The sequence below is a fragment of the Mobula hypostoma genome, chromosome 1 (assembly GCF_963921235.1).
Source record: "Mobula hypostoma chromosome 1, sMobHyp1.1, whole genome shotgun sequence".
NCBI lineage: Eukaryota > Metazoa > Chordata > Chondrichthyes > Myliobatiformes > Myliobatidae > Mobula > Mobula hypostoma.
This window is the reverse complement of record NC_086097.1, coordinates 149897019-149923721: the sequence shown is the minus strand read 5'-3', so window position 1 is coordinate 149923721 and position 26703 is coordinate 149897019. Positions and strand designations below refer to the sequence as shown.

The 26703-nt window shown below is 38.4% G+C and overlaps 1 protein-coding gene across 4 annotated transcripts in view; it reads left to right on the top strand.

Moving 5' to 3' along the window:
• LOC134351549 (protein NDRG1-like) overlaps positions 1-26703 on the top strand; it is a 64219-nt gene that overhangs the window by 12988 nt on the left and 24528 nt on the right. For 2 of the 4 annotated variants that reach the window (XM_063057833.1, XM_063057843.1), the window contains exons 2-8: positions 4099-4191; positions 6676-6711; positions 11779-11884; positions 15724-15844; positions 24486-24548; positions 25233-25293; positions 25457-25543. In XM_063057833.1, coding sequence (XP_062913903.1) covers positions 4120-4191; positions 6676-6711; positions 11779-11884; positions 15724-15844; positions 24486-24548; positions 25233-25293; positions 25457-25543 — 546 coding nt within the window. In that variant the 5' untranslated portion in view covers positions 4099-4119. The remainder of the gene's footprint in view (positions 1-4098; positions 4192-6675; positions 6712-11778; positions 11885-15723; positions 15845-24485; positions 24549-25232; positions 25294-25456; positions 25544-26703) is intronic. The other 2 variants (XM_063057853.1, XM_063057862.1) reach the window with 1 other exon arrangement.

The following is a 26703-nucleotide window of genomic DNA, read 5'->3' as shown; positions in this document are numbered from 1 at the left end:
GAAAATTAAAAACTATTGTAAGGGACAAAAGGGGCATAGGAGTATAAATGTGGGTATCTGAAGCTTCATTCAGCAAGATCATGAACTTCCTTGAATGCACTTCCTCCAAGGTCTATAGCAAACTGTTCACTTAAGGAAATTGCAAAGTTAAGGACATAACTCGCACATCAGGGAAACCAGTCTTGCTTCCATGAACTGTGAATACAATTCTTCCTTTCACTGTAAAGTAACCAACATTAATCAGTGACCCCACCCACAATGGACTTTCTCTCCTCACCTCCCATCAGGCAAATGATAGAAAAACCTGAATACATATCCCTCCAGGATCAAGGATGTTGTCTATTCCATTGTAATGTCCATTGAATGGTCCCCTACTATAATAAGATGAACTCTTGACATCGAACTCTACCTTGTTGTGGGCTTGCACCTTATTGTCTGCCTGCACTGCTCTTTCTTTGTAACAGTAAAACATTATTCTGTGTTCTGTTAATTGTTTTCCCTTGTGTTACTTCAGTGCCCTGTTGTAACGAAAGTAACTGATGGTATGCAAAAGTTTTTTTTTGCTGCACTTTGGTACTGTGACAACAATAAATCAATTTACCAATCATGTCCCTTTCCACTAACCATTTAATGCATCTGGAAACAATTTTGCTTCTCCATCTTAAAATATGGATGAATGAAAAGTATGTCACATGACTTGTCACAACCTAGATTGTCAGGACATAGCTAAAATTGAAGTACTTTGAATATGTTCCATATTTTAAATTTCTGAACAAGTTTCTTTTTGGGAGAACTGGGACCTTGATTCTTCTGTGTCAAAATCCATTAAAACAATGTTATCTGGGTAGTTAGTGCCATATCTAGATGCAAAGAGACCAGTACAATTGAATGTGTCTTTAATTTGAAAACCTCAAAACCCTGTCTACTGCTGTAGCTGTTTAAGAAGGCAGTTGGGCAAATTACCAAGAGTGAGTAGAAGCTCTGCGTCTAGAGTTGGTTAAGTGGAAGGATTATCCTCAGTTTGTTGTTGGCAAGGGGTATGATTAGTTGTGGAGGGTAGTAGGTTGTAACAATGTCAGTGGAGATGGGAAGCAAGCAATTTGCTAATGGGACTATTGTAGAATATTCTAATTTCTCTGACTTGCAGGAATCAGAATCAGGTTTATTATCACCAGCATGTGTCATGAAGTTTGTTAACTTAGCAGTTTAATGCAATACAGAAGAAAAAAAAATAAGTTACGGTATACATATATTGAATAGATTAAAGGTCATGTAAAAAAGAAGTAAGATATATATCAAAAAATGGAGGAAGGGTTCAATGTCCATTTAGGAATTGGATGGCAGAGCGGAAGAATCGCTGAGTGTGTGCCTTCAGGCTTCTGTACTTCCTACCTAATGATAACAGTAAGAAAAGGCCATGCCCTGGGTGCTGGAGGTCCTTAATAATGGATGCTGCCTTTCTGAGACACTGCTCCTTGAAGATGTCCTGGGTATTTTGTAGGCTAGTACCCAAGATGGAGCGGACTAAATTTACAACCCTCTGCAGCTTCTTTCGGTCCTGTGCAATAGCCACCACCACCACCTCCAGACAGTGAGGCATAACCAGGTAATTATGGCCTATTTTATTCCTGAAGCAGGCCTTTATAGAATTCTGCTATCAGATCAGAGTCTGATGGGACTAGTCTGTCAACTTTTGTTTCTTTCAGAGTACAAAAGAAGCCAAGTTTTAACTATATTTCATCATTTTAGGTCTCCATTCCTCTTGTTAAAGGCAGTTTTGATACGATTCAGACTGGTTATAAAACACTCCAGATTATAAAATTTAATGAAATGTAGTTCTACGGCTTGATTGAGAATAATTTCTAGACCCATATAATCTGGAGTGTTTTATAATTCGCAGAAGTCAGGATTTGGTTATTCCCATCAGCAAATATTGATTGTGTGGTTGCATGTATATTCAGTATTCCTAAACTTCATTTGACAAATCATTATGATTAACAATACAGCAATGGCAGCGGGGTGTATCTAGTTTTTCGGAGCCGTTTCAACTTGTTATTGGCAGTGCCTCCTTTTGGTATTGCAATCTCAGCACATTAGACAACAAAGAAATTTTATACCAGTAGTAATCTGACTAGTAAACAAACATTTATACCAACATGAAAGATTAATTCAAAGTATTGTTGTGATGTGTATAATATTTTTACTCCATTCAATTCTTGTTTAACAAGGATTTTAACTCTTGATATTTCTTTCTGGTATCATAAAACTGTTGGCAGAGTTAGTGATGTGTCAGCAGAATGTCCTAGCTAGTCAGTTAAGGTTTTTATACATGGAACGCTTCCTCTTGCCTCCCTTTAATCACCAGGAGCATCTGTACCTTTTTGGTTAAGCTATTTCCATCCAGAGCCCTAACATGTTTAATGTACCTGTAAATTTGAATCAAATGTATGACTAACCAATAGACTGTAGTTTTATCTTTGTCATATGGAACAATGATGACTTTAGTTGTGACAGTGCATGCCACATCACATGTAGAGGTGATTTTTCTTTTGGATTAAAGATGTTTGATGTTTCATGTGAATTTTGATGTGTTATTGAGACCTCCATAATCTTTAAATATTCCATATCTCCATATCTTCCTCCATGACGACTTTATAGAAGATTAGAGATGAGAGTGGCTTTGGTGCTGGAAACAAGATGTGTTGGAGAAAGTGGCTTCAATTAATGGGCTTTTAGATTCACAGGGGCATGATCCTGATTGTAGGAAGGGAGTTGTTTAGGTTGGGGAGGCTTGTGGTCTTTTATGTTCATCATGGTGTTATGATCCATAGAGATGGAGGCTTCCAATGGCTGATGTTTCATGTTGGATTAATGAGGGGAGAGTCCAGAAGTACAAACTTGTAAGGTTTCAGTCCATCACTGTGATATTCAAAACTTAGTTATCCTCTCTATATAGGTATGTTTTAAATATCAGTCCATAAACAGGCAATTTGGTCTAAATTTGCTGTACAGTGCTGTAGAAAGGAGTTTTGAGAAGAGCATGTCACCCCAAATATAATTGAACAAGGAATTATCAAGTGCTCAAGTGGAGTGACTTATAGGAATGAAGTAAAACAACCTGGAAATAATTATGATAACACTTCCAGGTGCCACGATAGCATAGTGGTTAGTGCAGTGCTATTACAGCTCAAGGCTGTAGGTTTTCTAAGGCATAGGAGATCGGAGTTCAGTTCCTGCATCATGTATAAGGAGTCTATATCTTCACCCCATGAACTTATGGGATTCTTCCAGGTCCTCTGGTTCTCTTTCCCCCCGCCACAGTCCGAGAACACACTGGTTGTAGGTAAATTGGTCATTGTATCATTGTAACTTGTCTCATGATTAGGCTGGGATTGAATTGATGGTTGGTAGCGCGGCTCAAGGGGCCAATAAGGCCAATTCTACGCTGTATCTTCAAATAAAATTTTTTATTACACAATTCTGGAGCAGAGGGATTGATATGAATTTCTAGGCTAGTTTTGTTTTCATAAAGCAGAACCTGCCTCCGTCAGATTAAGCAGGCTATTGAGTCAATTGGAATTTGATTACGGTATGTTTTAATGTCTTGGTTTTACCCTTTGATACTGTACTTATAAAAGAACAGTTGTAAATCTGTTTTAATGGTTAACTAGTGTGGCCATCCCAATGCTTCCAAGTTTAAATATAATTTGAAGGTGTTTTGACACTTCTCATAATTTCAGTCTAAATTGTCTGTTCTAACTTCATGTACACCTCTATGCTCTACATTGGTCAGATGAGCTTGATAATTATGCATTAAGCTGATCAAACTTCAGTATTACGAACTTTTTAAAGTTCATAACTTAAACTTTAATGACTTAATACCGAAGTTTCATTATATTGTACTAACTTTCAAACAATATTGTAGCTAAATGTGTGTAGCAGTGGTTAAAAGTGCAAGTTATGAAAGTTTGCATTTTGAGTTGATAATTTTATTTTTGGGCATTCATTTCTCTAACTTCATGAAGTAATTTTTATAGGAATGTAAATATTGTAGAAATTCAATTTCATTTAATTGTCATCCATCTTATTCTTTTCTAGTTTCTCTAGAAAGTGTGCACGATGGCTCTACAAGATGTCGCCCTCTCTGAAGTCAGACAGCTTCTAGTGGAAAATTCTGGTTTCTCTGAAATGGTAAGCAAGTGCTCTTCTGTTGGCCTTACTGGGTAGATAAAATGTTGCAGATGACAACTGAAGTAGTTTGAAGTTTCTCAAGTGCCTCCATGATAATGGAAGCATGTAACAAGTACAATATGCTGTGTTATTCAAAGTTTAAGATAAAAGCTCAAATTGAAAAGCATTTAAAAAAAATTAGTCTTGATTGAGGAAAATGTAGAGATCTTGTGCTCATGCAGCACGAGGGCATTTGGATTATGCCATTTTAGAAATGAACATTTAAGACTAATACTGCCTTTCAGATCTTGGGCACAGCATTACAATACCTCTATAATGCTCATTTGGGGACATTTTAAATATGGCGTTTTCACCTTCTAATGCTTTTGTTTTTGACAGATTATAAATTCTAGAGCTCTACTTCTACTGTAATCCTTCCCCCTTGTTCCTTTAAATTTCTGCTCAATCGTTAACTTCTCTGCGAAAGGAAATAGTCTTATTTTTGTGATATCCAGGGCACTTGGATTTATGCACCTTAATTCAGACTCAATTTCTGAAGAATATAACTTCCACCTAGATGTCCTTTGCTGTGATAACTAAACTTTTCTGATAATAAATAATCTCAAAACAACATCCTCAGATTAGCTCTTTACCCTCCTTATAATATGGCATCTTTCCTATAATGTTGTCTCCTTACCCAAAAGGATATATTTGCCAAGGAGAGTGCAGAATGAAAATGGACCAAACTTAACTACTGGGACTGTTGAACCAGGAGAAGGTGTATTAAGTAGGCCTCTTGAGTCAGGACATTGTGAAGAAATAACCAAGAAGATTGAATTATCCTTTTAAGTAAACTTTCAACAGGAATTTTGGTGACATGCCTGCAAGTGTTTCTGCATCTTGCTCACTACCTTATTTCTGGAACCCGTATATTGAAATAAACCTTTAAATATCAACAAGCTTTGCCCTTTTCTTCAAATTCAATATTGCTTCTCAAGATTGTTCTCATAATTTTGTTAAATTAGTTTTATAGGTTTAACTGATAAAGATGCCAATTTGTACTTTGTGTAGTAGTGATTAAATTGAGAACTTGGTGCTAATCTGAACTGCTGATGAAGTTTGCAGTCTTAACATAATTCTAAGTATGTGATTTGATTGTAGACCAATCCCAAAATTCTACATATCCTAAGAAATCAGTGCAATCTTTCTCTCAGGACTTTTAAAGCTTGTACTGTGCCAAACCCGTTTTGTCTTAACGTGAAAGTTCACGTGTTTTGTAATTAAAATCTCAAGTGTTGGATTTGCTCATCATTTATGAATAGCGATTGACTCTCTAGTCATCTAAAAACTGTGTTGAAAACCCTTGATCTATTTGAAGAATGGATTTGTACTTTACAGCAAAGCAATAATTGAAAGAATCACAAGTGGAAGAAAATTTCAATCAAGAAGTAATGTTTTCATGCAGAAAAGGCTAAAGTCTTTTCCAGCTGTTTTGATATTCCAGAGAATAAATTTCTAGTAGAAGAACGTGAATTTCAACACTTGGATTCTGAGAGAAGATAATGTACAACATCATATTTAAAGATTAGAAGATGAAAGAATCTTCGGAAGCTCTAATGATAAAATAAGCAGACTAAGATGTTGGTGAAGAAAAGAATAGAACAGAGAGCTAAGTGTTTGTATTTTGATTCCCTCATCTTCGTACTGAATGGAAATTTCTAGGCTGGGAATAGACTTTCAAATTGTAGTACTACTGAATCCTACTTAAATTTGTGCTGAGAGTAAACAAGGGTTCTTGACGGAATCTTTAGAGTTGGGATTCATTCTTTTAAGGATAAATAGCAAGGCCAAGAATGTTCTTCTTTGAATGACTTAGTTGAATTTTTTTCAACATGATGGAATTGATGCTTTTGAATACTTCTAAGGCATCAGTAGATTGATTCCTAATTCTCCAGCTGATTGAAAGTTATGAGAGAGAGAGAGAGAGAGAGCGCGCGAGCATAAGTGGGATATGCTGAGGTTGCAGTCAGATCAACTGTGAACTTATTGAATCATAATGAGGGGTCTGTGCTGTTTGCTCCCTTTCTCCTGCTCCAAATGTGTATGTTCATTTAAGTCATCAAAAGAACAAATTGAAAGAAACCACTTCCGTTCTTTGAACAGAGCAAGCCATTGTAATTCTACCATTCTTTGCTAATGAAACTGTCATGAACATGGAGAGCAAATAATCCAGTGAAAGATTTATCTTCAATAGAGAAAAAAAATCAGCAGCAAAAGGATGGATATTTCTTGAAAGCAAGTGAGGAAGGTTTTATTTTGAAGAGTAGGGGAGAGTAACTGAATACATTGTACTGGACCAAATGTCAGAACTATTTACATTGTAGATGACCAGGACAAATCTGGATTGAATCTGGGACCATTGGTTCTCATAACCAAATCACTTCATCCAGGAGCTTTGTTCCTTGCCTCTTATGAATTCTACATTAATTTTTTCTTTTGCAACAGGCAAATACTAACAGCTTCTACGCACATGATATTAAGGTAACTTTGTTTGAAGTGTGTGGTGTTTTGAATCAATTAGATAATTGTGTATGTGAAAATCAAAAAAAATTCAGATGCTGTAAATCTGGAATAAAAATGAAAATATTGCTAATACTCCAAGTCTAGCAAGAATCTGTGCAGAGTAAAACTAAATGTTTTTTATCGGAAGATCTTGCTGAGTATTTCTAATATTTTCTTTTTTGTATTAAATTTTTGCTGATTACTTGTAGTGAATGTGATATTTTTAAAACCTCAGCTACTGTAGAACAAATCAGTAGTTTGTGATCATTAGACCATTAATGAAATTTAACTTTTGCACATATTTTGGTTGCAAGGATATGTGGTTTTATTCAGTATTTCATTCAAAGTAACTGTACATCATATGAACCCATGTTGAATATCAGCTATGAATGAAAACCAAAGAACTGTTGATGCTGGAAATCTGACATGGTAACATAAAATGCTGTAAACATTTAATGTCACACACATCAGTGGAAGGAGAATCAGTTTGTCATTTTGGTTAAAGACTGCATCAAGTATTGTTTCTAGTACTTGAGAATCATAGAACAATATATTACAGATACAGGCCTCTTGGCCCAATAAATCCATGCTGACCACAATGCCCACCCAGCAAGGGCTAATTTTCCAAGCTCTGCCCATATCCATCTAAGACCAGCCCCACCATGTACCTATCCAAGTACTATTGTACCTGCCTCAAGCACTTCCTCTGGTAGCTTGTTCATATACTCACCACTCTGTGTGGAAAATGTTGTCCCTTAAATCATTCCTCTCTCACTCTAAATCTGTGCCCCAGGTTTTACCTAATCCAAATGTCCAACTTTTTTTGTATGTCCCCATTTTTAGTTGGCTAGTGGCACACATCCAGTTTGTTTTTGTCTTGAAATCAACTTTTTTTTTGTGTTATCAGGTATTTTTGGGAGAGATATTTTATCTTCCCTTCTGCAGTTCTGAAGTAAAATTGTTCCAGCCTAATTTTAAATGCTGAGGAGGAGTTGCAAGGCATCTGTTTCCAGGATCATGAAGCAGCTTGAAAACAGCCAGGCTGACATGGGATTGTTGTATAGAAATGATGAAAAGACATTAACAAATTTGTTGCTTATGGAAGGTGGTAAAGCAAAAATATTATCTACTGCTGATTCCAAGCTGACAACCAACACTTAAATAGAAGCAAAATTTTTGCAAATTTTGGGTACTGATTTGGCTAATCTAATTTCCATTTCTTGCTGATAACTGGAATCCATTTGGGTCTCATTTGAAATTCTTTGCCAGCACGTCAGTCTAGATTGCACTTTTTATTTTTGAGGATTTTTGGGAACAGATGGAAGTGAGTTTTCTTTCTTTACATTGGATTGTTGCCCTTAACACTTCCTACTCTCAAGATAGTGCTAATATTGATTAGTGTGTTAAACAGCCTAACATAAATGACATTTGGAAGCTGCCACCACATGTTCACCCTTCTTTGTGTATACAGTTTGGTAGTCTGTAATTGAATAATGAGATTGGGTAATATAAGCTGATTTTACAGGCTGGTTAGTTGGGAGAGGAATTAGGAAGCAAAAGCTACAGATCCTTAATTGACCCAGACAGTCAACACTTGGTATTTGTGATTAAGTGGCTTAGGATGTTTATCATATATTTAGCAGGACATGCTAACTACAACTCTTTATTTTCATTTGAATATTCTACAATCTTTTTGAATCAGCAAAATAGTAGACCTGGGAGACAATGACTAAAGCCATTTAAAGTGGAGGTGAGAATAACAAGTATTATAGCAGCTTATTCCATCAGTATGGTCCTGAAGCAGAAGAACAAATGATTGAGAATGGCGAGGATGATAGAAGGTTGGAGCAAAAACCTAACATAAATGACATTTGGAAGCTGCAGAATCTGGTGGGAACTCATGAATTTAAAGCTGAAAGCAACATCAAATATGCGTGATAAACAAGAAGAGACAATGCAGAAAAGATTTTGCTCAAGATTGTTAAGCAGAGTAAAGCACTGGCAGTCTTTATCACAAAAACATCAAATTTTGGAAAAAAATAAAACAGACTAAAAACATTGTTATGCAGTCTTTTGACTTGCTGTTGCAAAACATTTGTCAGTTCACTGATCACTGACATATGATTTTTGTTTTGTGGCAGCAGTTTCAAGAACTTACAGGTGTGTGTTTCCTCGACTTCCCCTTCCTAAAGTCCAGTAGTATTGTTGTGACACCACTCAACCAGCCAGTCTTTCACATTCCTATGTTGCCTCGTCACCTGAGATTTTGCTGACAATAGTTGTGTCATAGGCAAATTTATATGTGGTGTTTGCATAGTGCCTATGCACACAGTCAGGGCTGTAGAGAGAGTAGAGCAGCAGGTAAGCACACGTCCTTGAGGTGTACCTGCGTTGTTATTCAGGTTGGAGAAGATGTTAGTTTCGATCTGTGTGGTCTCCCGAAGGAAGTCATTTGCAGAGGGAGGTACAAATGCCCAGGTTTTGAAGCTGATGGACGTACAGTAGTAATGATGGTGTTGAGTACTGAGATAGAATCAATATGCAGCAGCCTGACATTAGGTATTGCTGTTTTTCCAGGTCGTCCAAAGCCAAGTGGAGAGCCAGTAAGATTGCATCCGACATAGGCCTGTTGTGGCATAGGGCGAATTGCAGTGGATCCAGGTTTTTGGGAAGGAGTTGATTCTAGCCATGATAAACTCTCAGAGCACTTCACAATAGATGTGAGTGCATCTGCGTGATAATTGTTGAGGCAGCTTGCCCTGCTCTTGGGCACTGGTATGATTGATTATGGTAGTAATGACTCCTAATCGTTCAGGTGTTTATTTCCTGAAGTAGAGAATTAAGTGGCAGCACAGTAACTTAGCGGTTAGTTCCATTTGTAAGATTGGGGTTCAGTTCCTGCCGCTGCTTGTAAGGAGTTGGTACATTCTGCCCGTGACTGCATGGATTTCCTCTGGGTGCTCCAGTTTTCTCCCATATTACAAAGACTTATCGTAAGACCATAGATATAGGAACAGAATTAGGCCATTTGGCCCATCATGTCTGCTTCACCATTTCATCATGGCTGATCCGTTTTTCCTCTCGGCACCAATCTCCTGCCTTCCCTCCTGTATCCCTTCATGCCCTGACCAATCAAGAATCTACTTACTCTGCCTTAAATATACATAAAGACTTGACCTCCACAGCTACGTATGGGAATGAATTCCACAGATTCACAACTCTATGGCTAAAGAAATTCTTTATCTCCATTCTAAAAGGACACCCCTCTATTCTGAGGCTGTCTCCTCTGAACTTAGACTCTCCCACCATAGGAAACATCCTCTCCACATCCACTCTGTTGAGGCCTTTCACCATTTGATAGGTTTCAATGAGGTCACCTATCATTCTTCTGAATCCGAGTGAATGCAGGCCCTGAGCCATCAGATGTTCTCCATATGACAAGCCATTCAATCCTGGAATCATTTTCGTGAACTTCCTTTGATAGTGAACTGTGGACTATGTTGGTGTTGGAAACATGGCAGCAATTACAGCACAGCACAATCCTAGCTGATTTGATGCAAGATAATACATTTCACTGTACATGTGACAAAGCTAATCTTTACCTTTTTCTAATCTTTAATACTGTTAATTATGTAGTCCATGTTGATAACTACTTAGAAATTCTGGTACACCCCAGCCATATAGAAACATCAAATTCAGTTTTCTTGGGCAGGAGAGTGGCATATTTTTGCATTTGAAAATGTGTTTCCCAGTCCTTCCTGACCTGGCTTGTGGGTGGAGGGCATTGTATTTGAGAGGCAGTGGGCAGCTGGTGAAAGCCAGGAGACATCCCACTTCCTAATCTGCAGATAGTGGAGGTTGGGAAGAGAGAATTGAGGACTGGCAGCCCACATTGGGCATATGTGTAAGCTCAGATTGGTAAAATCAGGAAACAGATAAAAGTCGAGAGTTCAGTGAATTCCAGAGCACGGCAGGTTGAGTTCTGAGGATGTAGCTGTACATCTTCCATGTTCCTGTCTAAGAATCTCTGGAATGTCCCTAATTCATCTGTCTCTACAACCACTCTTGGCAGTGTGTGCCATGCCCCCTTCTGTGTGTGTATGTGTGTGTGTGTCTCTGCTCCCCAGCCTAATCTTTCCAATTATTATTAAATTATGCCCCCTCATATTACCCATCCCCACTCTGGGGGCTGGGAGGTGTTGGCTCACCGCTCCATTTATGCCTTTATGAATCAACTCTAGCTATAAGAGGTGTCAGATGCAAGAAGTTGTTCAAAGTACATTTTGTTATCAAAGTATACTGTATACAACCTCAAGATTCCTCTCTTTACAGACAGCCACAAAGCAAATAAACCAAATAGAACCAATTTTTTAAAAAAAACTCGATGTGCAGAAGAAACAAAATATTGTGCAAACAATAAAAAGTAAGCAAATAACATTAGAACTAAGTTCACAGCCACAAAATTGGTCATCGCTGCAGCCAGGAATCTGTTAGTGGCAGACCACAGCCTTAATTCAGCTTAAACGTTGCCGAGCAACGAGCTGAATACTGGCCCCAGCACCCTGTCCTCTTCTCTCTGGCCTGGCACTTAATCCGGTCAAACATGGTTCAATCCTGCTCTGACCCAGGGCCTGCCACTTGGATATGCTCTCGGGCCCGGGCTCTGCTGCCTCACCTTGGATCTCCCGCTTTGAATTGGCTCCAAGTCTGCTGCAACAATGGTTCATTTTTTGCTGTCTTGCCTGGGCCCTACCACCTCAATTTGGCCCGTACGTGCTATGCCGCAACTATCGTGCACCTTTGAGACTTAAGTTCGCACCATAAAAATGACAGGTCATACAGGTAGTTCAAAAGCTCAACTCTGAAAAAGGAAGATCTTGATTGTATGCTCATTCTTCAAAACAAATATTGACCTCTTGGCCAAATTGAACAGTTCTCAATATAGTGATATATTAACAATTGAGTTTTATTAATTTTGGAATGTTTCAGAATTTTATGGACTTTAGACTAAGTAATAATTGGCTGCTATGCATATTTCTTTCACAGGAGCATGATGTTGAAACACCATTTGGTATTATTCGCGTTGCAGTGCGTGGTGCATCTAAAGGAATTAGGCCAGTCTTACTCACTCTTCATGACATTGGGATGAATCGTAAGTAGTGTAAGCAGTGCCTACCCATCCAGGTAGTTCTTCCAGTCTTTCAAAAATTTAGCAGTTGCAGGTGAAAACTGTAACAAGCTTTTTGCCAAATTGGGATTGGTCTTATTCTAAGATTTGGATGAACCAATTTTAATTGTACCTATCCAAACATGAATTTCTTGGTGTAGATACTTTTCAGTAGGTTGTATAAAATTTTTGATATATTAGAAATATGGGATTTTGTTCTGCGTGATATATTTCAGAGCTGTCCACTGATATTATGGGAACTTGTAGGTCACATTTCTGAGTTTGCGAATCCCTGTTAAGAATGAAAGTTTTGAATATATATCTTGTTTGAGCTGTGTCTCAAACTTTACAGAATTCAAATTCTTTGTGATAAATTGTATCTGTATCTAAAATCCAAATTACCTAAGGATGAAAAGTCAAAAAGTTTAAACTGTACAATCTTGCTATTAGTTTTCCCACAAGAAACCTAGAAAGTCACGGGATAGAAACTGGTTCTTTGGCCCAACATATCCATAGGGACCATGATCCAAATTTAATTTCATTTACCTGCACATGGTGCATATCCCTATCTGTTTATTTGTCTGTGTAAATGCCTCTAAACATTGCTATTGCATCTGATTCTACCACCCCTCTTAGCAGTGTTCCAGGCAGGCTCTTGTTTCTTTTTAAAAAAAACACACAAAAATCGTGCCTCTCAAATCTCCTTAAACTCTCTCTTTCTTTCTTTAAACTCTCTTTCTTTCTTTCTTTAAACTTCCAGTTTTTCTGGTATTTGACAATTCCATCCTGGGGAAAAAGATTATTTACACAATACGGGTCTCATAATTCTATTCACTTCTATCAAGTTGCCCCTTTAGCTTCTAACACTTGAGAAAACAACAAAAGATTGTGCAGCACCGTATCCAGTTAACATCCTAGTACAAACAAGATCCTACCAGTGACCTTTTCGGAACATTAATAGGTACAGATCTACAGTCAGAAAAATTACTTTCTACCTCTTCCCTCTGTCTTCAATTGCCAAAGCAAATTTGAATTAGAGTTTGATTCCATGTGACTTAATCTTTAGTCCATGTAGACAACATTTACAGTCCAGACTTTGTTATACACCACTTCAGAAAGTACAGGACTTTCCCTGAGCAAAGCCATGCTGATTGCATCTTAATAAGTCAGAGTTTTCCAAATGCAAATAAATCCTGCCCCTAAGAATCTTAATGGTAGCCTTCCCACTATCAGGCTCACCAGCTTATATTTCCTGGTTGGTTCTTGTAGCCAGTGTTCTTAACTGAACAACATTGGCTATTCTCCAGTCTTCTGGGATATCGCCTGCAGCTAAAGCCCCAGCAACCCTTTGTTTCCCTCAGTATCCTGGGATAAATCCCATCTGAACCGAGGGTCTTGTCCACATTTAATGTTTTGCAAGATGCCCTACTCCTGTTCCTTAATGTTGGCATTGCCTTTAAAATAACAGCATACCCCTCACTAATTCTGCCACTATTGATTTTCTTGGTGAATGAAGATGTGAAGAAATGGGGAATTAAGTCAACATCTGATTGGTGCATGGGGTTTCTAATATTGCAGAAGACTGGTTGTAAAACCAGGTGCCAATCCTTGCAGGTCAATCCAGAGTGCCAGCAGATTGAAGATGGGATAGCTGCTGCTGGTATAGTTGTGCATCATATAGACTGACTTTCAAAGCTAATCATTAAATGTTTAGTGTTTATCTGGCATTAAGGTTTCTGAAGCAGCTTATGTGTTTTTTATGAACTGACAACAAATAGTTGGCTGGGTTACTATTTCAAATAGGAGTAAATGGGTCACATTAAGATCAATCTAATAGTTTTATTAGCACACTAATCTGTGATTTAATCTGTAATCTTAAACAGATGCTCCTCTTAAATCCCACATTTGTGGCTTTTCAGTTAACTGTTTAAGTTTTGATTTGATGCTGAATTTTGGAGCTGCAAATGAAACAGGATTTAAGACTCATTCGGTGTAGAATAATAGAAAGGAAAGGTCATAGAGTTAAAGAATGGAAATAGTCTTTTTGCCCTAATTTGTCTGTACTTGCCTGAGCTAGTCCTGTTAGCCTACATTTGGCCCATATCCCTGTCCTTTCCTACCCATGTACCTATCTAACTTAAACTTTTCAGATGTCCTCAGTTCCACTACTTTTTCGTGACAGCAGATTCCACATACACACCACTCTTAAGTGGAAGAAGATTTTCCTCAGTTCCTATAAAGTCTTTCACCTCTCATCTTAAAGGAAAGCCTTTTAAAATTTAAACTCCCCTACCCTGGCCGTTCATCTTATCTATGCCCCTCATTAATTTGTGTCTAATTAGGTCATCTCTGTCTCCTAAGATCTTGGGAGGAAGAGAAAAATATAGCCTGTCTAATCTGCCTTTATAATTCAAACCCTCCAGTACTAGTAACATCCTGGTGAATATTTTCTGCACCCTTTCCAGCTTGATGATTTCCTATAGCTAGGTGACCAAACAGCGCACAATACTCCTAATGTAGTTTCATTGCCTTGGACAGTTGCAACATAACGCCCCATCTGATCCATGTGTAGAACAGTTATTATCCTACAGCCATCAGGTTCCTGAAACAGTGTGGATAATTCATTCACCACTACTTAGAACTGATTCTACAATCTACTATCTCTTTAAAGGACTCATTACAACTCGTGTTCTCAGTATTATTTTTATTTGCAGTTTGTTGTCTTTTGCACATTGGTTGTTTGCCAGTCTCTGTTGAATATATTTTTGTAGAATTGCATTTCCTTTTCCTGTAAATGCCTGCAAGAAAATAATTGGCAAGTCCACAGAACACCTTTACCACTCTGTCTACTTGTGTTGCACCTCTTGGGGAAATAGGTGCTTATATCCTTCGATCTCTCTGTGCAACACTGTGCAGAGCCCTGGATTCTCTGTACCAATTTTGCACTAGTTTAATTTCCCAAGCTGCAAAACTCCATTTGCTATTTCTTGACCCATTTTCCCAGTTCTTGGTTCTTGATCCTCCAAAATATTCCGCATGGAATTTAAACTGGAGGTGGTGGAGGGTAGGCTTAAGAAAGAGATTTTTGAAGAGTTGACCTAACTCCCTGATTTAATTTTAGATAACCTTATTCCTGGTCTACAGCACTACCAGTTTTAGTGTCGTCTGCATACATGCTAATCATGGCAACCACGTTTTCATCCAAATTGATGATATAGATGGCAAACAACTATGGACCGAGCAACTGTTCAAAAGATGTTGTCCTAGGAGCACGTAATGAATGTGTTCCAGTACATCAAAAGCACATGTCCGTCTCTGATGCTGCAGGGCATTGTATAAGGAATCATGTGAGAATTGCATCAGAGCTACAAGCCTAATATGTGCTTGATTAAATATTCAGAGTGTATAGAAAGATGCAAATGGACTTATTTTAGTTCCTGTGGTGTGTGGAGAGGATGAATGGAAAAAGGTTTAATGCTGAAAACAGAGGATTATTTAAAATTTCTTGGCATTGTTGTTTAATAGCTATAGTGAAGTGGAAAGTTAACTGTATAATTTGGAAAGTTCTTGAGCTTTATGAAGTTTCATGAAAGTAGCCCTCTTGTTTTTACTTTTGTTAATTTGTTCTCAATTTGCCTTGCATTTAGGAAAATTTCAGGTACAAGTATTTTGAGAGTTTTTTCCAAATGGGAAGTCATTTGTGGCTTTCTACCCAAATTTTGTGGGTAGACACTAAATAATGTTCACTAGCAATTGGTCTTTGTAAAATTAACTGCATTATCTGAACCACCTTATGTAGCCATTGAAATATGTTCTTTTTACAGATAAATCATGTTTTGACACTCTTTTCAACTCCGAGGACATGCAGGAAATAATACTACATTTTGCAATTTACCATATTGATTTACCGGGCCAGCATGAAGGAGCTTCATCTTTTCCAGCTGGGTAAGGATGACTGCTCGTGTAATATAAATAATGAGTGGTTTATGAATTTGTTACTGTTGGTGCTATGCAGCACAGAGCACATACATTGACCAGGCACAGCCATGATCACAGAACTGGCAGGCTTTTCCAGAGGTAAGAGAATATCCTAGAAGGGTTGTCCAGTTCAGTCATATAGGTACAAAAGAGGGGCAAGCATTAATAGTGTAGGTCTCCCAATAATCAGCCAGAGTTTGAGAGACCAATATAAGAAAACTTCAGAAAGGTTAAGATCAATACAATTATAGTAGGGGGGATTTTAATATTCCCAATATTGAACAGCGATTTCCTTAGTACAAGAATTTGAATGCTTCCACAAGGGATTCTTTAAGTCAATTTGTAGGTATCCAGCTGGAGATAGAGCTGGAGACTTGTTGTTAGTAAATGAAACTAGCCAGGTGGAAGAAGTGTTGATGGGCGAACACATTGAGAATGCAAGTTCCAAAGTGGTTACAGATAAAGATGATCCTCAAGTTAAGATTCTAGATCATTGAAAGGCCAACTTCAATCGTATAAAAGTAGCAAAAGTAGGTTGGGATCAGATGTATCTGGATAAAACAATATCTGACAAATGGGGTTCTTAAAGTCAGTAAGAGTTTAAGGCCAATGTGTTCTGGTAAGGGTGAAAGGCAAAGGTATTACAGTGGAGGAAGCAATGATAATAAAAGATAGTGAAAGTTCGATTCGGAGGGGGTTGAGTGAAGTCCTTGAGCATAAGAGAGTGTTGGATAATCAAGAAAATAGAAGGCAAAAATGAGCTATGAAAATTTAAGATTTTATGATTTAAAGAGACATTCTATTCGGAGCAAAAGAGTAGCAGTGAAGGAATAGATTGCCTTAGTAATCAAGTGGGTTATCTATCTATGAAATCAGGATCTGTGGGTGAGGGCCTAAGTGAATATGTATTGCTTGTGTTCACCAAGGAGAAGACATGAGAGATAATGACTTGATGGGAGGTGTAAGTTGATTGTGTGGTATTGGAATGTCTACGTGTAGGTAAATCCCCAGAGCTGGATGAGATCTTTTGCAGGAAACATGGGAGAAGAATGGATCCCTGACAGAGATCTTTCCACCTTTGTTATCCACAGGTGAGGAGCCAAAAGAGTGGAAGGTAGCATATTTTTTTCCTCCTTTATGAAGGGCAGCAGGGATAAGCCAGCTTCCTGCACACCAGTGACCCTTGCAGCAGTGTTCGGCAAATTAATGGAGAAATTCTGAAGCATACAATTTAGTATATTTGGAAAGGTAGAGGCTGCTTAGGAATAGCCAGTATGTCTTAATTTGTGTTTTTTTTTGAGGAGGTAACTAAAGAGACTGAAGAGTGAACAATAAATGTTGTCTATATGGTCTTTGATGGGCATTTGACAGTGTCCTGTTTGGTAGAATGGTCCAGAAAGTTCAGTCACATGATATCCAACATGAGCTGGCTAACTGGATTGAAAATGTGGCTTGGTGTTTAGGGGCCTCAGGATAATGGAGGTGAGCTTTACTGATGACCAGTCTACCCAGTGGTGTTATGCAAGAACGGGAGATGGGACCTTGGATCTTGTCCCTAAGTATGACCAGCTTGGATATAAATGTTTCAAAGGTTTCAAAGGTACATTTAATGTCAGAGAAATGTATACAGTATACATCCTGAAATGCTTTTTCTTCATAACCATCCACAAAAACAGAGGAGTGCCCCCAAAGAATAAATGACAGTTAAATGTTAGAACCCCAAAGTCTCTCCTCCCTCCCACATGTAAACAGCAAGCAACAATCCCCCCTCCCTCCACGGGAAAAACTATCAGCACCCACCACTTGAGTATTCAAGCGTGAGCAAGGCAACAGCAAAGACATAGTCTTGCAGTACTCCAAAGACTACATTGTTCATCCGGCATTCGACATACCACAGGCTCTCCCCTTTCCTAATAAGGGAGAAAGAGGTGTTTCCATTTGTGGGAGGTACAATTAGTAAACTTCTGAATGACATGACAATAGGTGGATTTCAGCATAGTCAAGAACACTTTCCAAGGCTACAGCAGGATATGATCCACCGGAATGTTGGGAGGAGCCCTGGAAAATGAGGTTTAATCATGAGAAGTGCAAGGCCTCCAAACAGTAACCAGGATATGCAGTACAAATTATAACGAGAGATAGAAAAGGCAGTTAAAAAGGGCAATGTTATAGTCATGGGGGATTTCAATATGCAGCTAGATTGGGGTAATCAGCTTGGTGCTGGATCCCAAGGGAAGGAATTTGAAGAATGCCTACTAAATGCAGGGCTGGATTAACCTAGTAGCAAAAGTAGCAAATGCTACGGGCCCCTTGCAAGCTGTAGTCTGGTGAAATCGGCATCTCACTGTATTCTCACGACGATCTGGCAACACCGTTGTTTTCATGTTGGGGGAGCTGCATGCTGCATAGTATGTGTGCAGGCGTATGTTGGCTCCTTGCTGTGTTGTGACCCTTGCTATCTCCCAAGCTCCTAAGCCGCTGGAAAGTGCCCCGCTGACTTTGACTGTGTGCTATGATTTGCCGTCTGGACCAGCTGAAAGATTTATGAAGTTTTTGGATATGGAAGGTCATAGTGCTGAACAGCTCGCTCAAAGTTTACTTGACTTTTTAAAGGAAAATGACATTGATATAAAAGATTGCCGTGATCAAAGTTATGACAATGCCAGCAACATGAGTGGCAAGTATAGTGGCTTACAAGCACGAATTGAAGAGCTGAATGAGTTTGCGGATTACGTTCCATGTTTTGCACATTTACTAAATTTGATTGGAAAATGTGCTGCTGAATGTTGTCGAGAAGCATTAATTTTCTTTCAATTTGTAGAAAGCCTGTATACATTTTTTTTCTGCTTCTACTTATCGGTGGGATCTCCTTTCTGCTGCATTATCTGATGGTGGTGCTCATTTGCCCATTATGAAAGGAGTGTCAGGTACCAGGTGGTCAGCTCGTGCAGATGCAACAAAAGCACTTTTACAGCTTTTCAGCAATAAAACAAGTCGTGGATGACATTTCAAATAACAATGATCAGAAGGCAGATTGTCAACAACGGGCTCGTGGACTAGTTTCAACCATGACAAAGTTGGAAACAGGAATAATGGTCATATTGTGGGATCAAGTATTACAGTGTTTTCAAATGACCAGTGCTTCTTATAATCTTCTGGCCAAGACTTGAACACAGCTTGTGCACTCTATGATCCCTTGCATGGATATATTCAAGCTGTGCGGTCTACTTTTTCAGACATTGAGCAGAAAGCCAAGGATCTGACTAAGTGTGAAGATTATCAACAGCAAACTCGAAGAAAGCACAAGCAAAATCGCGCATATGATGGTTTCAGTGGTTCCAGCACTCTTGATCCACTTGTTGAATCTCAAATGCCTTCTCAGAAGTTTAAAAGCCGAACATTTCTTGCCACTATTGACAGCTTGCTTTCTGCCCTGTCAAAAAGGCAGAAAGCTTATCTAAAGGTAAATAGTGTTTTTGGATTCCTTCATCAGTTACAGTTGTTTACACCTGAAGAGATCGTAAAGAGGTCATCAAATCTTATTAAATCATATCTGGAAGATATGGAAGAAAGTCTTGATGGAGAATTTGTGCAGTTTACTGAACTGTTGAAAACTGATCTTGTTTCTCATATTGGTGCCAAACAAGACCTTGTAGAGTTACAGTTGTACCTTTTGATAACTGACAATTCTTTGGAGTCATGTTTTCCAAATGTAGAAAATGCTTTGTGCATCTATTTGTCACTCATGGTTACCAACTGCAGTGGAAAACACTCATTTTCAAAACTGAAAAGGATTAAAAATGAACTAAGGAGCACCATGGGTCAAAACAGATTGAGCAATCTCACCCTAATGAGCATTGAACATGAACTTCTGCGTGAAATAGACATTTCCAGTATCATCAACAAATTTGCTCATGCTAAATCTAGAAAATGTAACTTTTAAATTGTAGTTTTGTTACTTTTGACATTTGAAATTGATACCTACATGTAAGCAATACTATTATTGAAGTGTCAGACATTTGTCGTATTATCTGCCTGTATAGCAAATGAAAAAATTGAATTACTTTACTATGCAAATAAATAATTTATGTTTTAATACTTAACGTACCTTTTTTAAATTTAGGGCCCCTTTATAACATATGCTACAGGCCCCACACTAGCTTAATCCGGCCCTGACTAAATGTTTGTTTGTTTGTTTTTTTTATAAAGAGTAGCCAGTGGAGGTGTGGATGTTGTTTACTTGAGTTTTCAGAAGACTTTTGCTCAGGTGCCATACAGGAGGTTGCTGAACAAGATGAGAGCACATTTTTAAAAAAAATTTAGAGCTATAACATGCTAACAGGCCCTTTTGGCCCAATGAACCCTTGCTGCCTAATTACACACGTATGACCAATTAAGTATACGCACCTGGAGGAAACTCATGCATTCACCGGGAGATCGTGTAACCTCCTTACAGGGAACAGCTGGAATCTACAGTGGATGTGGAGAGGATGTTTCTAATTGGGAGAGTCTCGGACACAAGGACACAGCCTCAAAATAGAAAGATGTCCTTTTAGAACAGATGAGGAATTTCTTTCGTGAGGTGGTTAATTTGTAGAACTCATTATCACAGATGGCTGTGGAGACCATGTCATTGGGTATATTTAAAGTGGAGCTTGATACTGTTGTTTATTATTGAGAGAGAGTGCAGAACACACCAGGATGCCAACATGCAGGATTTTCAACTGAACTTTATTGCCAATCCTGCTTGTACAGGATGTGAACTCTTTCCTTGTGGGAGTGCCTAACCCACTGGCATAGGAATAACACTATTAACTACTGCTGCAAATAGGATCTTGATTGGTAAGCGGAGAAAACGGGACAGTAGGATTGAGGAAGGAATATAAATCCATCATGATTGATGAAACAGACTTGATGGGCCAAATGGCCTAATTCTGATATTAATATCTTGGCCTTGTGGAGGTGATGCATTTTGGGACATAAAATAGAGGTAGCATATGTGCCCCAAGTCATTTTGTATTAATAGATACTGATGAACAAAGACCTTGGGGTTGAAGTTCCCTAAGTGTACAATATGGGTGAGTAGTATGATGAAGAAGGCATGAGGTTACCTGCCCTCATAGGTTGGAGCACCAAACTTAAGTGGGTCATTTATTGCAACTTTACAAAAAAAAAACTTAAGTCCAAACTTGGCATACAGGTTTCCCCGCTATCCGAAGGTAGAGCGTTCCTATGAAATGGTTCGTAAGCCGGAATGTGGTAAAGCGAATAAGCGATTACCATTTATTAATATAGGAAAAATTTTTGATCATTCCCAGACCCAAAAAATAACCTACAAAATCATGCCAAATAACACACAAAACGTAAAATAACAGTAACATATAGTAAAAGCAGGAATGATATGATAAATACACAGCCTATATAAAGTAGAAATACTTTTCTGCAGCACTGTCTAGTGCAGCGAAAATCTCGCGGAAGCGCTCTCGGCAGAAACACTCTCTCCAGTAACTATGAAGCTGCCAAATCATACCAAATAACACAAAAATACACAGCCTATATAAAGTAGAAATAATATATGTACAGTGTAGTTTCACTTACCAGAATCTGGAAGACTCCAATAAATTACAGTTCCGTCACAGTTAAACACTTGCTTATAGGAATAACCACCTGACATAATCGCCTCTGATCTGGGCCGACATTTACGAGCCAGGCGACACCTAATTAATTAGCTTGTCTATTTCGGCTTTTTTCTTAAAGATGTGCTGGGTGCGTCCTGGCTACCACTGCATTCTTTGTGGCAATGTATTGGTCTGCGGCCTGGAGGTTGGGGACCACTACTTAAACTATGAAGCTGCCCTTGCCTCAGAAACCGATCAAACCACCCATGACTACCTTTAAATTCCACTTTCGCAACACTTCCATCATCGTCCAGTGCTTTCTGTTTCAGCTTATTAAAAAGATTGATTTCTTCTTAAGTGTAAGAAAACTTAATGGAACATCACGCTTTGTACACCCATCAATCCACTCAAGCAATAGACTTTCCATTTTATCCATTATTGGATGCCGACTAAGAGAGACCACTTTGTTACGAACAGAACCAACAATAACAGCGGGAGCTTTCAAAATTCTTTCTCTCTGCGTATAAGTAGTGCGAATTGTGGACGCAGGCAAGTTCAACGCGCGGACAATGTCCTTACTTTGTTCACCACGATCGAAACGCTTCATCATCTCTAGTTTTACGCTAAGTGTAACACCCTTATGAGCTCTTCTAGGCTTTTCCGATGCCTTGGAACTCATCTTGCTAACGGATGCACAAAATAAATCGAAGTAAAGCACGTGTTTAAGTAATGCCGGCTAGAATGCTGTTCCAGGGGAGAAGCTTGGCTGTTCGGGCGCACGCTGCCTTTTTTCCTAACAGTGAAAACACCTTCTGTTAGCGAAAACAGATAACTAATGGAGGTCTTTCATAACAGTGAGGTGCCATAAAGCGAATGTTCAGAAAACGAGGGCCACCTGTATCATGTGCTTTTCTGGTTGGCACACTATGGGAGGGATGGTAGTGCTGGAGTTGCTGAGATTCACCACCTAGATTGGAGGGCTTTATTTGTGGGGAGAAATCACATAGGTTGGAGCTTGGTCTCCTTGGACTGAGTGATGCTGTGGGTTGTCCTGATCAAAGTGTAAAACTATGACAGGCACAGATAGGGTAGGTGGGCGGAATCTTATGTGAGAAGAGTCAAGAGGCGATAATATAATATTAAGGAAGGATTTTTACAGGGTGACTGTGTATCTAGAATATGCTACCAGAGGCAGTGGTGAAATAAGACAATTTACTGTGTTTAAGAGACAGTTTGGGCACATGAATTAGCAAGGCATGTAATAATACAGAAGAGATGTGAGCACATGTTATTACTGAAGATAGGTAAAGCTGTTGGCATGAATGAGGCAAGCTGGTGTGTCCATTTATGTCTTGTATGTCTCTTCATTTCATAGTTTTGTGTTCTCTTCCCATTGTAATTTTTTTTTAAATGGTTTACTTTCTGTTTTTCCTAATTCTGAAGTATATTTTGCTTTACTTGAGAAAAGGTTATTTAGTTAGCATGACAGTTTGCTTCAACTCTAAAGTAGCAAAGCCATTGGTACAAGTTCAAGTTTAATTGTCATTCAATTATCCATGAATACCTCCGGGGCCAAGGTGCAAAACAGTACTAACAGTAATACACAGCATAAGGCACATATAAGATAGCAGTAAACAAGCAGTCATGCAAAAATAAATACTATAGCTCGAGTTCCTGAGTATCATGTCCTATAGATCGATGCTGCATAGATATTGTTTGCAAGAACAATTCTGTAGTGGTCCAATCATCACGTACTACTGCAGCCACAGGTGAACGTAGTCATGCTTGTCTTCCGCCAAGAGTACACTAGAGGGCAGCACCAATGGGAGGGGCCAACCTCGAACTCAACAGGACTCCAGCGCACCCGTACCGCGTCTGCTGCCTCTCACGTATTCTCCAGTGTTTCTTCTCTGGGTGGCTGCAACAGGCGACCCAGCAACACTGGGACCTGGTCTGCACTAAAACCAAGGCCACATAGCTCTCCTGCCATTGGTCTTGCAATGAACCAATGAACTGGACTTGCAGTATTCTGCATTACCAATGTTCAACAGAGTCTTGTGATCACAAAAAAAAATCTGAAACACTCACTCTGTTAGACTGCGCACCTCCTCCATGCACTGTTATGTTGACAGTAATATATTCAAGATGAAAAACTTACTCATGTAGACAGGCAATGCCCAGGTACAATAGGATTCTGTTCCTAAGAACTGTTCATAAACAGAACTATTTATAACTTGGAATATACAAAATGTGTGGGTGGATCAAAGAAATAGCTGTTATGAAAGAGCGGATGCTGTTAGCCCCGGTGAGTGAACGAGTGGGTTTGCTCTGCACGTCTGGTTCTGTTTGGTTTGATGCAACTCCCATTTTGGGGGCGGAGGATGATAATGAACAGCTAGAGAAGGAACATGGAAATGTTTTGTTCCCACCCGCTAAAAGATTACTGTGGGCTCAGGGCGGTTAGCAAATCTATCCCGGTGGTCTCCCAAATGTTTGTATGTATAGGATATCCATATGTCAGCGATTTGTAACCTGGAGAGGATCTGTAAGTATTCCTTAAAATCAGCAGCTAATTTTATTTTACAACATTCTAATAAGTGTGCTTATTGCTGTTTTCACTTCAAAGTGGCCTAGTATAAAGAGGCTTGTCTGTTAGATGAAGAATAATGCTGTTTTGAGTAATTTAATGATTGAATGCTTGAAACATTGTATAAGGCATGTAGCTTGTGTATTTATTGTGCAAAGTCTATTTCATATCATATCATTTTACAGTAATTTAAAATGTACTTCCAGATGACTGGGAATTGTCACCTGCTCTCCAGTGATGTCTTAGCAGCTCATTGTAACTTGAAGCAGATTTCATATTTGACACATCCAAGGCAAATTACTTCATAATTTCTGGCAATATTGTTTCATAATCCTGATTTTAGATGAGTAGATAATTTAACAGCTGTTCAAAAATAATATGCAACTTTGCATCTGATTTACAGATACGAATATCCATCAATGGACCAAATGGCAGAGTTAATTCCTGCTGTCTTAAAACATTTTGGGTAAGACTATAAGCCTACAATGTCTATAATGCATTTAATCAATAATACAATTAACAGCAACCTAGTTACATGCTGCAGTTTTTGCCCGTCACTGATTTGTTTATAAAAATACTGATGCATCACTTTGCAATTTTCTTAATGTACTTTTTTATTTGAATTGAGTAGTGATATTAAGGTTGGTATTTATTGTCCATGTATCTTGAAAAAGTATTGTGTTGGATAGGATTTAATACTCAGTGATGAAGGAATGGCAATATTTTTCCAAGTCCAATACTGTTATTCTTTGAAGTTCTGCAGTCTTGATTTGCAATTAGTACTAACTTTACATATTTTATGTCTTTTAAAGCAATATTCAAGAGACTAGTGTTTTAAAGCTAGAGAAGTAGGTGACTAATTTCTAGGTGAATGTACACATTGAATTATTCCACCAACAATGTGGCCATAATTCAGAATAGTTTCATTTTGAAACGCCCTTAATAAAAACGTAGTACATTCTAGCTTGCTGTTAAACCCTTATTTATATTGTATGTTTTTACTATGCTGCAATAGAAGTACTTTTGTTTCTTTACAACACTGATGTATTTTAACTAATTCTTTGTATAGAGCAACAAGAACCTTAGACCAATTTTAGGAGCCAACATCTTCTTTCAACTGTTGCCTAAAACAGCCTAATTTCTCTTTCAGTTTGAGGAGCATTATTGGATTAGGAGTTGGAGCTGGTGCTTATATCCTGACCAGATTAGCTGTAAGTTTGACACCACTTCCATAATAGTAACTTTGTGGGTGTTGCTAGCCATAGTCTTGGGTGCTCTCATTAAAACTTGTGTTTGAATAGAATTATTTATTTGATTCTCATTTCATTGAGAGTAAAACAAAAATGCAAAAACTTCAAATTTTTTCTTTTCCAGTTGACTTATCCTGATCTTGTTGAAGGACTCTGTCTCATTAATATTAATTGCAATGCTGAAGGATGGATGGACTGGGCAGCAACTAAGGTAATACAAGACTGGAGGCTTTAGGCAGTAAATTCTAACTTCATGAACTACTTGTATTATACCAAATATTTAAATGAAAGCATGTGAATCTGGTGTAATTTGTGTATGTTATGCTACACAAATAGAACACTACACCAAGTATAGAACGTCATTAATAGTTGTAATTCTATTAGCGGCACTTTCCGAAATAGTTTTTAATTTTTAGAAAAATGTACAAGTGTATGAAACCCTGAAATAGATTGTGGAAAACTAATAGAAGTGGGACACACTGCCTCAACTTGTGTTTAAAAGTTGAAGATTTAGGACTTTTCTTCTTTCATTCAACCTTCATATTAAGGTCAAATTGGAAGTGGAGTGATGGTGGAGGTGGGAATGGTTATGGCTGTTTTAACCTGAGGCATTTGCTTCTTCTATATAGTAATGAGAGTTGCCAGGCTTCAGGAAAGATAGCATTATACATTCCATCTCCTTCCATCAATTAAAAAGCATGGTAGAGGAAGAGTTACTGATAATAAATAGGGCACTAGAGAAAAGGATACTGTGCTAAATAAGTAAAATGTTATCCAAGCATGACAGAAGTCGGGTAATAATCTGCTGACTATATTAGATCCTTAAAGGATGTTTGTATTGGCTTGGTTTTCGTCGTAGTCACAGACACTATAGCACAGAAACAGATCCTTCAGCCTGTCTAGTCCATGCTGAACTATTAATCCGTCCAGTCCCATTGACCTGCACACAGGCCATAGCCCTTTATACCCCCTCCCATGCATGTACCTATCCAAATATCTTAAATGTAGAAATCAAAGCCCGCATCCACTGTTTCTGCTGGCAGCTTGTTCCATCTCTGAAGAAGTTCCCCTTAATATGATTGAGTTCAACTTGAATTTTGATAGGGAGAAAGTAAAGTCTGATATAGCAGTATTTCAGTGGAGTAAGGGAAATTACAATGGTATGAGAGAGCAGCTGGCCAAAGTAAATTGGAAGGAGTTGCTGTCAGGGATGTCAGCAAAGCAGCAATGGCGTGTGTTTCTGGGAAAAATGAGGAAGATGCAATACATGTGTATTCCAAAAGTGAAGAAGTACTGAAATGGCAAAATAGTACCACTGTGGCTGGCAAGGGAAGTCAAAGTTAATGTAAAAACAAAAGAGAGGGCATACAA